The 16,189-nt window shown below is 43.0% G+C and overlaps 1 protein-coding gene across 2 annotated transcripts in view; it reads left to right on the plus strand.

Moving 5' to 3' along the window:
- The window catches only part of TDRD7 (tudor domain containing 7), a 1,293,444-nt gene that overhangs the window by 987,915 nt on the left and 289,340 nt on the right, over positions 1-16,189 (plus strand). For both annotated transcript variants that reach the window (XM_078676318.1, XM_078676319.1), the window contains exon 12: positions 2,808-2,894. In XM_078676318.1, coding sequence (XP_078532444.1) covers positions 2,808-2,894 — 87 coding nt within the window. The remainder of the gene's footprint in view (positions 1-2,807; positions 2,895-16,189) is intronic.

Genomic DNA, 16,189 nt, shown 5'->3' on the forward strand with positions numbered 1-16,189 from the left:
TTTTAGAGTGTAATGTTTAACATATTTTAATGTTCCAGCAGATTATCCAATCCAAGTCAGTTCAGTTTTTTAAAACGAATCTTGTTGAAAATGTCAAATAATGTCACTTAACAGAGTACTGAAAATAACTAATAGAAAGTAAAATACTTAACATGTAAACCGCGAGTTCAGTTATTAGATATGTAGTCCAACCAACAAATGATGCTTAATGTTTGAATGCTGGGTGTCCTATTTTGTAGGTGAGCATGCTTTATAGCCCATTTTTATGTATATGTGCAACTAAAAGAAGGGCTCACAACAGTTCCTATAAAATGTTGATCCTAGTAGATTCATAGGTGGTCTGGGCAGAGCAGTGTCCTGTTGCACATTACTTAGTAAGAAGTGTGGGCTGGACAGGAGGTTTGGTAAAATGGAATTCATGGTATGAAATGGAGTACAATATTCCAGCATAAAAGAATGTCGAGCTGATCTACCCTAATGGAATTATTTTGCAGGTGGGAGGTAATGATCTTGGACGTGTTCCACAAACACATATTTGTTTTCTAATGAGCGAAGATACCATGTCTTTACATGGCATGTATCTCAAAATACACTTATTTTGTTTTCCTCAAACATTGCCATACCTCAAAGGTAGCTCTTGAGTACCGATTTTGAACCAAAAGATAGAGCATGCAAGATACAACGTTGATCTTGTCAAGACTGCACATTTTGGTTATTGCCAAATTAGCAGTATTTACAATGGCAGAAAAAGATATGGTAATCCAGATGTTTCAACTAGATAATGTTCATCATACTGATGTTGGTAAAACAGTATTGTGCGTAATTTGCAAATTTTTATAAGATTTACACTTCATTCACTTACACTTCCATGTCTCCCACACTCTGCTACTCTGTAAAGGGCTACCCTCTTCTTTATTTTTATAATCTTCCTTTTAAAAAAATACATATATATTATATTGACAAACATTTATTTGAGGTTCTCCAACATGAAACCGTTTTTAAAAAAAAAAAAGTTGTACTGTTAAAAACATAAATGCTTGTAACTTGTTTGGCAACCCAAGAGAGGACCTTGGAGAAGAGCATGGGGTTGATGTGATGTAGAAGAGTTTTAAACTTTACTGAAAGTACAACCTGGAACTCTATATAGACGTCCAATTCGACGTTCATTAAAGAAGAAATGCCATTGGTTTGTTACCTATGATATTTGTATCTTCCATAGTGATTATGATGACTCAAGAACGCCATAAGTTACAGTTTGCATGGCATTAATGGTGTTCTGGAGTATGTCATGCTGTACTTTTGAGGTTACTTGAACTGGGCCTTTTGGCTTCTATATATAATGCTGATGTTATAAACCACCACTGATTGTGAGCTTTCAGTGATAATAATCAAGAAAACCCTGGAAGGCAACTTAGAATTTGATGCACAGTTATGTCCTTTCTTGAAAATTAGGAGATTTTTTGAGTCCTAAAATATAATCACTAAGCCCTTAGGCGGCAATATTACAGACCGCAAAAAATGTTTGCACAGATGCTGTGTTTTATCAAGAGGGACAGTCTTAATTCTTGCTATATTTTGGTAATGATGATACTTAAAATATTGGGTGTTAAGACTGACTTACGCAGATAAATATGGTGCCTCCATCATTCTTTGTGTAAGACTTTTTCTTCAGGATCCAGTTACCTCTAAGTTTAATATAACACAAACAGGAAACACAAGGCGTTTGACCCACCTTTCTGAGAGACTGCAGAGTTGTCAAAATGATTGCAAGTGTCCAAACCCTGTAGTCCCTCCAGTCCTTATGCTTGATCTCTGAAGAGTGATATGTTTTCAGCCCTGTGGCTCAGCAATCACCCTATTCCCCCCCTCCCCCCAACATACAGTTTCACTTTCTTACAAGGTTTTTAATCTTTCACTCTCCGGTGTTTTCACTCACTGTTAGCTACCTTGAAAACAAAGAAAGCACATGTTTTCCCTGTGTATTCTTTTAGACAAGAGCATGGAATATGGTCTTTCTTGATTTCACTCATTGCAACTGCCTTTTGGATTTGTTCTAATCCAAAATGCACTTTACCTTACCATCTACATCTCTCAAACAAACCAGATCATTTTCCTTCCTTGTTGGTCCAGGATTGTACATCTTCCAGCCCTTACATTTAGGTTCTGGTTCCTAAAGAACTGAGCTTTTCCCCTTACCAAATCACTCCGGATAATCTAGTCATTGTTTCTGCACACTATAAGGTGGTATATTTTTTAATTGTGTTATCGGTTAGGATCTCCTAATAGATATATTGAAAAAATTATATGTGGGCACGCTTTAAATACACACCAGCAAAGCCTCTTTTATTAGTGGAAACACTAAAAATGTGTTATTTATAGGTTTGAACAAGTTCTCCTTAGAAGATTTGCATTCCCTGCTGCAAAATTCTTGAGACTGGTTCAGGCCTCTGTGTTTTAGGATCCGAAGTAACAATAAGTCACCTGGATTTATAGGTAGAATTGACTAGGTTTTACATATTGCAGGTTTTCTACAAAACGAAATTGTGTACTTATTGTGCTGCATTTGCAGTCTCTTACATAGTTCACAACACCCAAATGATTGAAAACCCACATGGTGTATCTTTTGATGTCATTTTCATACTTGTAAGTCTTGTTAAAATGGTCGTTTAAATTTAGGTGCAGGGAAGTACACAATATCCATATTTTGTTTGCAAGCTGCATCTGCTAGAATGTTAAAATTATCTGTGTTTGCAGTCATTTTGCTTTTATGATCAACAAGACATTCATTCTTACTTTTTTTTTCGTAGCCTGTTACATCGGAGGTGTTTGTTTCGTTGCCATTCGTTGGCAAAATATGCTTGTTCTACTGTAAAGGAAAATATACACGTGTGGAGGTAAGGACAGCTTTTTTTTAAATGACCAACTACTATCTACCTCCTTTTTGATTGTCTTTGTAGGGAAACTCAGATTTTACGTATGATTCTCTTGTTTAGATGAAAAGCTTAGCACATTTTTGTCATTGAGGCTCAAATGGTTACCTCACAATTGTTAGTATGGCTACCTCACAAATGTTAGAATTTTAATCACTTTCATAATGCAGAGGCGAACACTGGAATGTGAAGACAATTGTGAACAGTGAGAACTTACAGAAGGGTATTACTAAAGTTGTCTTATGCTGATGTATTAACGTAGCAACAATGGATGCCTGCTCCACATATACTTATTGATGATGATGATGATGGATGAAGTGTTACACCTGTTAGCCTGGTTTCAACTTTTTAATTGCCATTCAACTGCCTCTAAAACCATACACATACATTGTACAGGCGTGGCATTATCAGCCTGGAATTATGACAGTTGAAGAAGATGAGATGGTACACCACCTACTTGGTTATGTTATGGAATTCCATTCCAGTTCAGATTTGGCTGGCCCCATGCCTTCCCCACTTCTTGAAAGAGCTGAAGACTTAACTTTTCAAGCAACCACTCATTGTAGTATAAACTCTCCATATGTGAACTGTGTGAGGAGTACCTTGCTTCACCTTGATTCCTAACAGCTGATCATAGGCGCTGGAGGTAGAGGTGCAGGGGTTGCTGCAGCAACCCCAAAATATTCATGAAGCGGTACAGAAGGTGACTGAGCAATAAAGAGGTCTTTAAATTTAGTTTTTATCCGGTAACATTGGCTGTATTACAAAAACAGAGGTCAAATGTTAGGCAATAACGTCCGGCAAATGTCTGTTTAACGTGGATATTGGTGTTTACTTTAATTGCAAAGCCTGACAAATGAATTTGTAAAGTGAACTATGTGGCAGTCTTGCAGGGATACCGTAGAAGTCATTTTTTTCTAACGCATACATTTCAAATAGATGTAAATGAACTATACAAATCTTTCAGACTTTATTAGCAATAAGCAAAGCGCAAATGAAGCAAATTTTTTTTGTAATTCTGTAGTTTGATGGAATCAGAGATTTTAATAGGATCAAAATAAATCACGACATACATATTTTCTGAAACCAAATTTCAACACATCATTGTAGCCTGCCTACACTGTCAGCGAAGGTTATTGTTAGAAAAAAAAAGCTTTAAAACGAGCTGAGAGCCCATCCATTACTTATCAGTACATATCATTAGTTGGCATCCATTTCACTCTTGTTTCATTGCTTCTTACTGGCCACGCCTCATGCTGGATTCCCACCTCCTCTTGCAGTCGTCTCTGGGCTTCTGCCCATGCCGTAGAGCATGGACCCAGCACAGATTCCTGTTTGCAGTTGGTGTTCTTTCATTGGCCACACTTTTCTGATGGTACTTTCTAGGTCGAGCCCTGAGCCAGCACGCAAGCGCTGCACTGGGGTTGATCTGTGGTAGTAGACTACGTGAGAGAAGCCACGCCCACTCCCCGCCCATCTTTTCATAGGCTTGTATCTTTGTCGATCCTAAGTGCTGCCTTCCAATTGGTTTATAGGCTTGTTAGTCCCTACTTATGACAGCCATGTCGTCATTTGTATCCTTCCAAGGCTACTGGCCCCTTTATTTTGAGTGTTGCATGGTATGTGTTATTTAGATTGTGAGTACTGTTTTCTCCCCGTACCCTCCTCCCCCCCCCCCGCAATCTGTGCCTTCTTGTCCCCCCACCCGCACTCCCCATTGTTCGTGCTTTCTCACCTCCGCCAACGCTCCCGTTTGCAATGCAATAGGTATTGCATAAATGTGAGTCCTATTGCATTGCAAATGCTTGTTTGTTTATTTTGGCTGAGCACTCAAGCGTGCATGGCACTGTAGGTCTCCCCACCCACCGTCTGTTTCTAACCCCACCCTGCCTATTTTCATCCCTTCTGTTTTGTTTATCCCCGCCTTTGTGCTACTTAACCCCTCTCCCCCATGCTGTATTTACACATATTTTGTGGATTTTGTCCCCCTGCCAAAAAGACAACAGTTTTGAGCGCTTGGATGGGGACCGAAAGGCATTATGCAAATCGGCTTGGAAACTGCAATTGTTTGGTGACCTGTTGTGCACTCTTTCTGCAGGGGCCTTATAGTAAAGGGAGGATGGTGTGCTCCTTCAGCGAGGAGAGATGGCAAAAAGAAAAAAAGGCCTGGCCTTCTATCTGCGGAGACTGACTTTATATGTTTTATCAGCCTAGTAACCCTTTTCACTAGAGGGGCTTTTTACATGAATTATTTATGCCTTGTTTATATTTTCTTTTCTTTTCGTTTTTTAAACTGTACACATAGTCGAATATACCGCTCTATTGCTTTAAAAATACTTAACTGGAAAACATTACATTTGTCGAGTCTGTTGGTAAAACATTTTTGTTTTGGATTTGAGAGATCTGTAGTGGGTTAAAGCTTCTATCTTAACAAAAGTCGACTTCTGTGATAAAAACATAATTTAAAGAAAAAAAATCACTATAACTCGGGAAACGCTGGCCGTGTCATATAGCTTTTTAAAAAAAACTTTAATCCATGTTGCACAGCAGCTCACGCTGCTGTACAACATGTCTAAAAGACCATTGATAAAACCAATAGATTTCGCAGAGGCAAAACTTATTGGCTTGTCAGTAAAAAAAACGGGGCTTAGCAAATTTAGTGTCTTTTTCAAAGGAAAATATACTTTCTATAATTGATACTGCGCTACCATGCATTAGTAATATATTTGCAACAGTGTTTTCCAAAAAGAACCCCAAGATACGTACTAGCCCCTTGCCCATGTCCCGCTGCATACGTGCTACACTTGTTCGTTTTTTTTTACGCTTGGAAGTTTCACAATCCTTATGACTTTAGTGATGCAACATTGACTGCAGCAGCCCAAATCTGAATTTTTTTTTCAGCCCCACTGCCGCTGACCCTGCACGTGCCACTTTTTACCCCACTGTGGCACCCCTTTCTTCTCCCTGCGCCCTTTTCCTGGTGAACCGAGAAGCTTCCTCCGTATTTTGACTTTTTGTTCCTTTCTTATTTCACCATGATAATCCCCCTCTTCTCTTATACAGCCTGCATATCCTAGCCTTGCGTTTATTTTATGATTTCTGCATGTATATTATATCACAAGGTGTGCATCTATTATACATACATTAGTGTTGTGTTCAGAATAGTAAATGTTTTTAGGTTTGTGTCAAGAATGACTTGCAAACATGTAGCCAAAACCCACAGTGCATCAGCATGCAGACTCCATCTTAGATACCCTCACCCTCGACATTGCCCCCCACCCACCATTGGTCGATCTGTCTTCAAAACAACGTTGTGGCAAGACAACTATATGGTGCCAAAGAATATCGATTTTCACAGTACATCAGATGCAAAAAGACTCTTAATCAAGGCATCAACTAATGCTAAATCCTGTTAGCTTACATTCTAGGTTGCATGAAAGTGTCTCCTTGGGGGAATGGAAAATACACCATTTTGATCATGTCCCCAAAGTCATATGAAGTTGGCTCAGTCTGATTGGTATTGCATTTGTATTCTGTGTGTACCTCAAGATCATAGCAGACAAAGCTGTTCAGCACATCAGTATTTCAAATGTAAATGGGCTATCTGGAACTTGTAAATGTAGGTGGGCTCTAGAAAAACCTGGACGACATTGCTTCGGGGGCATATGAGGACATTATTCCGATGAGGGCTCATAAAGTCAAATTAACCTGGAAGAACCACAATTTATGGATGATGAGGGGCCCGAGTAAAACAAATTGTATTGAGTTTCATACAACACTGCAGAAGTACAGAGACACCCCCCCCCCCCATGTTAGATTTCCAGTGCTGCCAAAAAGGGGCGTTAAAAACACACACGTCATAAATAAAAGTAATCAAACTATCCACCAATCTGCTTCAAAACACAAGGCCATTTGGACCTTAAAAGACCTTTGCCACTGAAGAAACATCGCCTTCCAAAGGTTGAAACTGAAGGCAGTCCATAATCGGGTCCTGCATCAGAACCACCAGATCCTCAACACTGGTAAAATTCTTCACAACAAAAAGCCCAAGAGCTCAATTGAGTATGTCTCAACACTAATTCTGGACAATACTGTTGATAATCTGGACGTGAGGCAAGAAAGAGTGTATTTCTAATGCTACACAGATAATGTTCGGACAGGTTTTCAGAATGATTTTTTTTTAGGCCCACAAACCTAGCAAGATCAACCACTTCTGCAGCAGAGTCTACCATCTTATGAAAGAGTTTTATTTAACTTAAAATTACTTTTAAGGAGGTAGTGTCACCAAATGAATGCCAGTACTACACTCCTAAGCGTTCTAAAACCACTCGTACAGTGTTTAGATCATCAAATACCACTGGGCACAAATCCATATTTTCTGTCTATACCGCTTCCTCAGATGAAGAAGAATATTAGGCCCAACCGTTTGAGGTCTTTGTTCCAGGTTCAAAAGATGCATGGAACAAATGCAGTCAGACGGTGAGGAACCTTTAGAGCAATATCCCGTTAGAACACCACCTCCAGATGAAACCTCAACATACCGTGCTGTAATTTTACTAGCAACATTATAACTTGGTGTAACAGTGGACATAGAGTGAGAAGAACACCACCTCTAGATGAAACTTCAACATACCGTGTTGTAATTCAACTAGCAACATTATAACTTGGTGTAACAGTGGACGTAGAGTGAGAAGAACATGACTTCCTTATTGAATTAAGACAGAGACAACAGCCCAGTTTTTAGTCAAGTCAAGTCAAAACCACTTTTTTCGATTTTGTTAAAAATCATAAAAGCATACTACAGACAGTTAAAAAACCATTCCAAAATTCATATAAAAATATACATACAGTACAATTTCAGTAAAAAATTATTAAAAATTACAAGATTAAAAATCATCATGTACAAATAGGTAAGGCAAAACAACAATCATCACAAACCCCAATGTTACACTTGTAAATTCCTCTTCCTAATTCTAACAGCAGCGACAAGATAATTTGCTACGCTGAACATCACCAAGGGGGATTCAAGCATTTGTAAATACAGGAGTGCTGGTTTTGCCTGTAAAAAAGCTTTCTCTTTCAGTAAGGGTACCAAATACTTCTGTCTTGGAACATTATAAAAAGGACAGAACAGCATTAAGTGCATGTTGTTTTGCAGGGAAAAGTCATCACATTTACATACAGGTGCGTCCTCGGGCTTAAACCAACCTTCACTATCACAAAGTACCGTATAAATCTGGTTAAATCGAAATTTAACCAGAAGCCACCTGTGAAATGGGATATTAACTAAAGTGAGGTACGGTTGAATAGCTATACATGTTATTGTCATAAAATGAGCTCTAACTGTGGGTTTTATTAATTGATGTTCCTCTCTCTCCAGGGTCTTGAGTTTGAGGAAATTGAGCTTAACCCAGTCTAGGTCTGCTTTTATCAAGCCAAACGGGGCGGAAAATATCTTGGGGCGGCCTAGTTCCACTGAACACTTATGAATGTAAGACAGCCAAGCAATATCTTTATACTTATCAAGTTTTAAACAATCCATCAGTATTTTGTGATTAAGACCCAAGTTGTTATTGGTCCAAACCCTAATCCATAGTAGGATAGGTGCCATAGCGAGGATGTCAGTAATATAATCTGCTCCAAGCTCCTGATGGACTGAGAAAGTGGCTGTCGACGGAGGGAGCCCTAACATCGAACGAAGAAACTTGTTAACCTCCTTTTGTATAGTTTGTTTTCACATAACCCCACAGACCTGCTCCATACCGTGCAATAGCTAATGTTTTTGCCCTATACAAAGCTAATAATGCACCACTTGGTTTCCCCCCAAGTCTCCTTGAGAAGCTCAGGATCGCATTTACAGAGCTCCTCACTGCTTTAGTTTTAGCTGTTATTTGTGGGGTCCAGTTTCCCTTGGAGTCAAAAACTACACCTAGGTAAGTGAAAACTTTAACATTAGTAATCACTCCCCCTTTACAGTAAAAGGATTTAATATTATTTTTAGCAGTCCCAAAAACCATTACGTGTGATTTAGCATTATTCACCACTAGGTCAAGAGAGGACATGAAATCACTAAATGTATTTAAAAGTCTCTGTAAACCTAAATGTGTCCTAGCTATCAATGCGGCATCATCCGCGTACAGAAGCACCGGAATATGAGTGTCTCCTGCACGCGGTGTGTCCGCAGAGACTGCCAGGAGGTTATTTTCCAGAGCATTTATGTATAAAGTGAACAGCATGGGGGCAAGGATGCAGCCTTGCCGCACACCCCTGCCTGATTTGAACCATGCTGTACGATGTCCTACCTGATCCATTCTAATGGAAGCCTTTAAATCCTTGTGGAGTTCAGCTAAAAAATGGACCAGAGGAGGGTCCAATCCCAAACTTAACAACAAGGCCCACAGCTTTGCTCTATTGACTAGATCAAAGGCTGTTGATAAATCCATGTAAGCAACAAAGATTGCCCCCTTTTTAGCCTTTGTATATTTTGAGATGATCATATGGAGATTTACAAAAACAACAAGTGATGGACTGAATGTGGATCAATGTCACACACTCCCCCAGTCAAAAGATCTGGGCCCAAATCCATCGTTTTTTTGCACTCCACACCACCCTGGGTTAGACAATGGCGATATGCAAATCAGCTCTGACCCTGTTGCCCCATGGGAACAGTCCAGTCCGAACTACAAAAGCCATGTCCTTCCCAAAACGGAATCAAGCATCCGAGGACCGGACCGGTTTCGAGGTAACACCTCTCTTCAGCCCGGCTAGCTTGACTCCAAGTGGTGTGGAGTGCCTGGGACCCACGTCTGGGCATCCCCAGCGCACTTAGGGCGGCAATTGCAAAAACAACAAGTGACGGACTGAATGTGGATCAATGTCACACACTCCCCCAGTCAAAAGATCTGGGCCCAAATCCATCGTTTTTTTTGCACTCCACACCACCCTGGGTTAGACAATGGCGATATGCAAATCAGCTCTGACCCTGTTGCCCCATGGGAACAGTCCAGTCCGAACTACAAAAGCCATGTCCTTCCCAGAACGGAATCAAGCATCCGAGGACCGGACCGGTTTCGAGGTAACACCTCTCTTCAGCCCGGCTAGCTTGACTCCAAGTGGTGTGGAGTGCCTGGGACCCACGTCTGGGCATCCCCAGCGCACTTAGGGCGGCAATTGCAAAAACAACAAGTGATGGACTGAATGTGGATCAATGTCACACACTCCCCCAGTCAAAAGATCTGGGCCCAAATCCATCGTTTTTTTGCACTCCACACCACCCTGGGTTAGACAATGGCGATATGCAAATCAGCTCTGACCCTGTTGCCCCATGGGAACAGTCCAGTCCGAACTACAAAAGCCATGTCCTTCCCAGAACGGAATCAAGCATCCGAGGACCGGACCGGTTTCGAGGTAACACCTCTCTTCAGCCCGGCTAGCTTGACTCCAAGTGGTGTGGAGTGCCTGGGACCCACGTCTGGGCATCCCCAGCGCACTTAGGGCGGCAATTGCAAAAACAACAAGTGATGGACTGAATGTGGATCAATGTCACACACTCCCCCAGTCAAAAGATCTGGGCCCAAATCCATCGTTTTTTTGCACTCCACACCACCCTGGGTTAGACAATGGCGATATGCAAATCAGCTCTGACCCTGTTGCCCCATGGGAACAGTCCAGTCCGAACTACAAAAGCCATGTCCTTCCCAGAACGGAATCAAGCATCCGAGGACCGGACCGGTTTCGAGGTAACACCTCTCTTCAGCCCGGCTAGCTTGACTCCAAGTGGTGTGGAGTGCCTGGGACCCACGTCTGGGCATCCCCAGCGCACTTAGGGCGGCAATTGCAAAAACAACAAGTGATGGACTGAATGTGGATCAATGTCACACACTCCCCCAGTCAAAAGATCTGGGCCCAAATCCATCGTTTTTTTGCACTCCACACCACCCTGGGTTAGACAATGGCGATATGCAAATCAGCTCTGACCCTGTTGCCCCATGGGAACAGTCCAGTCCGAACTACAAAAGCCATGTCCTTCCCAGAACGGAATCAAGCATCCGAGGACCGGACCGGTTTCGAGGTAACAATTGCCGCCCTAAGTGTGCTGGGGATGCCCAGACGTGGGTCCCAGGCACTCCACACCACTTGGAGTCAAGCTAGCCGGGCTGAAGAGAGGTGTTACCTCGAAACCGGTCCGGTCCTCGGATGCTTGATTCCGGTCTGGGAAAGATATGGCTGTTGTAGTTCGGACTGGACTGTTCCCATGGGGCAACAGGGTCAGAGCTGATTTGCATAAAGCCATTATCTGACCCAGGGTGGTGTGGAGTGCAAAAAAATGATGGATTTGGGCCCAGATCTTTTGACTGGGGGAGTGTGTGACATTGATCCACATTCAGTCCATCACTTGTTGTTTTTTGCAATTGCCGCCCTAAGTGCGCTGGGGATGCCCAGACGTGGGTCCCAGGCACTCCACACCACTTGGAGTCAAGCTAGCCGGGCTGAAGAGAGGTGTTACCTCGAAACCGGTCCGGTCCTCGGATGCTTGATTCCGGTCTGGGAAAGATATGGCTGTTGTAGTTCGGACTGGACTGTTCCCATGGGGCAACAGGGTCAGAGCTGATTTGCATAAAGCCATTATCTGACCCAGGGTGGTGTGGAGTGCAAAAAAACGATGGATTTGGGCCCAGATCTTTTGACTGGGGGAGTGTGTGACATTGATCCACATTCAGTCCATCACTTGTTGTTTTTTGCAATTGCCGCCCTAAGTGCGCTGGGGATGCCCAGACGTGGGTCCCAGGCACTCCACACCACTTGGAGTCAAGCTAGCCGGGCTGAAGAGAGGTGTTACCTCGAAACCGGTCCGGTCCTCGGATGCTTGATTCCGGTCTGGGAAAGATATGGCTGTTGTAGTTCGGACTGGACTGTTCCCAAGGGGCAACAGGGTCAGAGCTGATTTGCATAAAGCCATTATCTGACCCAGGGTGGTGTGGAGTGCAAAAAAACGATGGATTTGGGCCCAGATCTTTTGACTGGGGGAGTGTGTGACATTGATCCACATTCAGTCCATCACTTGTTGTTTTTTGCAATTGCCGCCCTAAGTGTGCTGGGGATGCCCAGACGTGGGTCCCAGGCACTCCACACCACTTGGAGTCAAGCTAGCCGGGCTGAAGAGAGGTGTTACCTCGAAACCGGTCCGGTCCTCGGATGCTTGATTCCGGTCTGGGAAAGATATGGCTGTTGTAGTTCGGACTGGACTGTTCCCATGGGGCAACAGGGTCAGAGCTGATTTGCATAAAGCCATTATCTGACCCAGGGTGGTGTGGAGTGCAAAAAAATGATGGATTTGGGCCCAGATCTTTTGACTGGGAGAGTGTGTGACATTGATCCACATTCAGTCCATCACTTGTTGTTTTTTGCAATTGCCGCCCTAAGTGCGCTGGGGATGCCCAGACGTGGGTCCCAGGCACTCCACACCACTTGGAGTCAAGCTAGCCGGGCTGAAGAGAGGTGTTACCTCGAGTCCGGTCCTCGGATGCTTGATTCCGGTCTGGGAAAGATATGGCTGTTGTAGTTCGGACTGGACTGTTCCCATGGGGCAACAGGGTCAGAGCTGATTTGCATAAAGCCATTATCTGACCCAGGGTGGTGTGGAGTGCAAAAAAACGATGGATTTGGGCCCAGATCTTTTGACTGGGGGAGTGTGTGACATTGATCCACATTCAGTCCATCACTTGTTGTTTTTTGCAATTGCCGCCCTAAGTGCGCTGGGGATGCCCAGACGTGGGTCCCAGGCACTCCACACCACTTGGAGTCAAGCTAGCCGGGCTGAAGAGAGGTGTTACCTCGAAACCGGTCCGGTCCTCGGATGCTTGATTCCGGTCTGGGAAAGATATGGCTGTTGTAGTTCGGACTGGACTGTTCCCATGGGGCAACAGGGTCAGAGCTGATTTGCATAAAGCCATTATCTGACCCAGGGTGGTGTGGAGTGCAAAAAAACGATGGATTTGGGCCCAGATCTTTTGCCTGGGGGAGTGTGTGACATTGATCCACATTCAGTCCATCACTTGTTGTTTTTTGCAATTGCCGCCCTAAGTGCGCTGGGGATGCCCAGACGTGGGTCCCAGGCACTCCACACCACTTGGAGTCAAGCTAGCCGGGCTGAAGAGAGGTGTTACCTCGAAACCGGTCCGGTCCTCGGATGCTTGATTCCGGTCTGGGAAAGATATGGCTGTTGTAGTTCGGACTGGACTGTTCCCATGGGGCAACAGGGTCAGAGCTGATTTGCATAAAGCCATTATCTGACCCAGGGTGGTGTGGAGTGCAAAAAAACGATGGATTTGGGCCCAGATCTTTTGACTGGGGGAGTGTGTGACATAGATCCACATTCAGTCCATCACTTGTTGTTTTTTGCATATGGAGATTTAAGCATTGGTCCTCTGTCCCTCTTCCTGAGCAAAATCCATATTGGGCATTGGACAAAATGTCATTTTCTAGTGTCCACTTATTAATTTTAGCCAACAGAACTTTTCCCAGGATCTTCATAGAAGAGTCCAACAAGGATATAGGGCGATAGCATTTAGGATCACTTCTTTGCCCTTTTTTAAAAATTGGGACTATGATTGAACATGCCCATGTTTTTGGAAACCCCCCTATGAGTACATGGTTAAAAACATTCACTAATAACGTTGCCCACATCTCAGGATTTGATTTATATAAATCCAGGGGAACCCCATCAGGTCCTGGAGCTTTATTCTTCGCGGAACCAATTATTGCAACCTTAACTTCAGTTTCACTAAAATTTAGATTTGGCTGGGTAGCAGAATAACAAGGGATATGAAATGTTTCATAGGAATCATTACTCCCATAAATTGCAGAAAAATGATTTAGCCACTCTACTTCTGGAATATTTGCCTCAAGGTCTGTATTACGGGTTTGGGCAAATAAAGGATTATTTATTATTGACCAGAATTTAGAACTATGTTTAAGGGTGGCCGAATCCATTAGAGAGTCCCAAGCTTCTTCCTTAATGGCTTTTTTACGTGACTTCATCACCTCTGCATATTTCTTCCTCAACTGCGCTACCAAAGACTTATTTCTAGGGGATTGTTTAAGCGCTGCCAACAATGCAGCATGAGCTTTGGAGCAAGCATGGTCGAACCAGCCAAAAACTGGGGCAGGTCCCTTCTTTGGTCTAAGTGTAAGCTCTTCTTCCACCCTGGAACATATAGCCTCAAATGCGACAACTACTTCTTTTCCCCCCATGTCCGGGTCCCTACAAATCTCAAAATCTACTATCATATCTTCTTCGATACGACCTAAAAAATCCTCTGCGCAGACTTTGCACCATTTCAATCGCCTCCCTTGATCTGCACTCTTAACATTCTTCCCAGCGGTGGCCAACAAAGCCCCTTTGAGAAAACCAAGCGACCCATCCATAACCAAAGACACCGGGTTGTGGTCACTAAAACTGGTTACGATGGCGTTGTAAAACAAAACATAGCGGAGGAGTCCCGGAGACAGGAAAATGTAATCAATAATTGATTCACTACCCCTCGCATTATAAGTGACCACACGGTCATTTGGATCTGAGAAGCCTGGTTCATATAAATCATTAGCTGATAGCAGTTCTTCCATAGCTGAACCCTTCAAACTATGCTCAAAATGAGGAATAATCGCAAGATCGGGCCCGTTAGGATCTTTGATCTGACAGTATGACCCACACAAGTGAACATTAAAATCACCCATTAATATGAGTTGCACAAAAGTGGTTTGTTTTGACAAATAATCAGTTAAAAACAAAGATAAACTATCTAAAACAAAATTTGGGGGTCCCAATGTCAAAAACAATCGTAAAGAACTTAACAGAATTTAAAAACCTTATAAAGTCAAGATGCTTAGAGGAACATTAGAGGTTTATTAGAGACAATTGTATAGCTGTGCATACTGCTTGAAAAATACCTGTTAACCAAGGGGCTATGGAATGGCCAGCCCCTGATAAAGCAATTAAGCTGCCTTGATATAGCCTGGAAGAGCATTCACTCCTCAGGTCCACCTCCTGTGAGGTAGCATTGCTTTGGCATAGATTCACAATGTGAGGCAATTAGACTAATACGTTCTAGAATCATAAAAGCACATTGGGGTGGAAGACGTTTCTCTCGTTATATCTAAATGGTGCAATTCCATGTCTGACCTCCGAACGCAACCTAATCTTTAGAAAACTGATAAAAACTTGACTTTTCTTCTCTGCGGTTTATCACACTTGTTCTGGCTCACGTGAGACTTCTATCTGACACTAGTGCCAAGACATATATTGTATTCACGCGATGTACAAACTTATTAACATAGCATTCCAGTCGACCATCAAGCCACTGTGACAGCAGGGCAGCTGTTGTAGACTCTCCCAGTTGTAATCAGGTCATTAACTGCTATCGGTACCACTAGTGGTCACTCATCTATATCTGATTCTGTATGATCAATATCCACTCTGGGTCCAGAGGCTGCAATCTCAATATCTGAGTGGCCATTGAGAGAGTCATGTTAGGCTTTCTGCCATTTTGTGAGGTCATGGATCGCCTTACTGCTATGAGTTGAGCCTGGCCAGAAGTAGGTTTGCTCTCCGTGCATTTTATCAACTTAGGTCTCTGTCTTGGCCACATGGTATACGTCAGAGGAGGATGCTGCCAGATCTTACGACTCGCAGCCCTGACCTCCACCCAAACCAGGACAGTCTCTGGTGAGGTAAAGAAGTGTGGTGTCCCATCATCCAGAATTAAAAAATTTGCAGGGAACATCAGCAGTGTTTTAAGGCCAAGCGTTCTCAGATTGTTTTTACTTCTGAAAATGAGGCACTTTGGCAGATTAATCAGGATTTATGAATACTTTGCAGTCCTGTTCCTCTATCTGGCCTAGTACTCTTGCAGGCTGCAAGGTATTGCCTTTGTAGTTCAAAAGTCTCACGACCACTGGTCGTGGGGGCGGTCCAAGTTTCTTTGTTGTCTAAGGTAACGTGTTTGCTCCTTAAAATTTAGAAGAATTTCGAGAAGCCTCCACAGCGTACTCTGTCTCTCAGCCACTCTTCCGAGAACAGCTCCATGCTGTCACCTTCACTATTCTCCAGTAGACTCACAATCCAAAAGTTTCCTATAGAGCAGCCTTCCTTGTCCTCGTCTCTTTATTCCAGAAGTTTCATTCATGCTTCAAAGTCTGTGACCTGCCACTGAAGGGCCTGTAGTGTAGTTCTAGCACAAGCCAGTGCAGGTTCAGGCCAT

Source organism: Lissotriton helveticus, chromosome 2_1, assembly GCF_964261635.1.
Source record: "Lissotriton helveticus chromosome 2_1, aLisHel1.1, whole genome shotgun sequence".
NCBI lineage: Eukaryota > Metazoa > Chordata > Amphibia > Caudata > Salamandridae > Lissotriton > Lissotriton helveticus.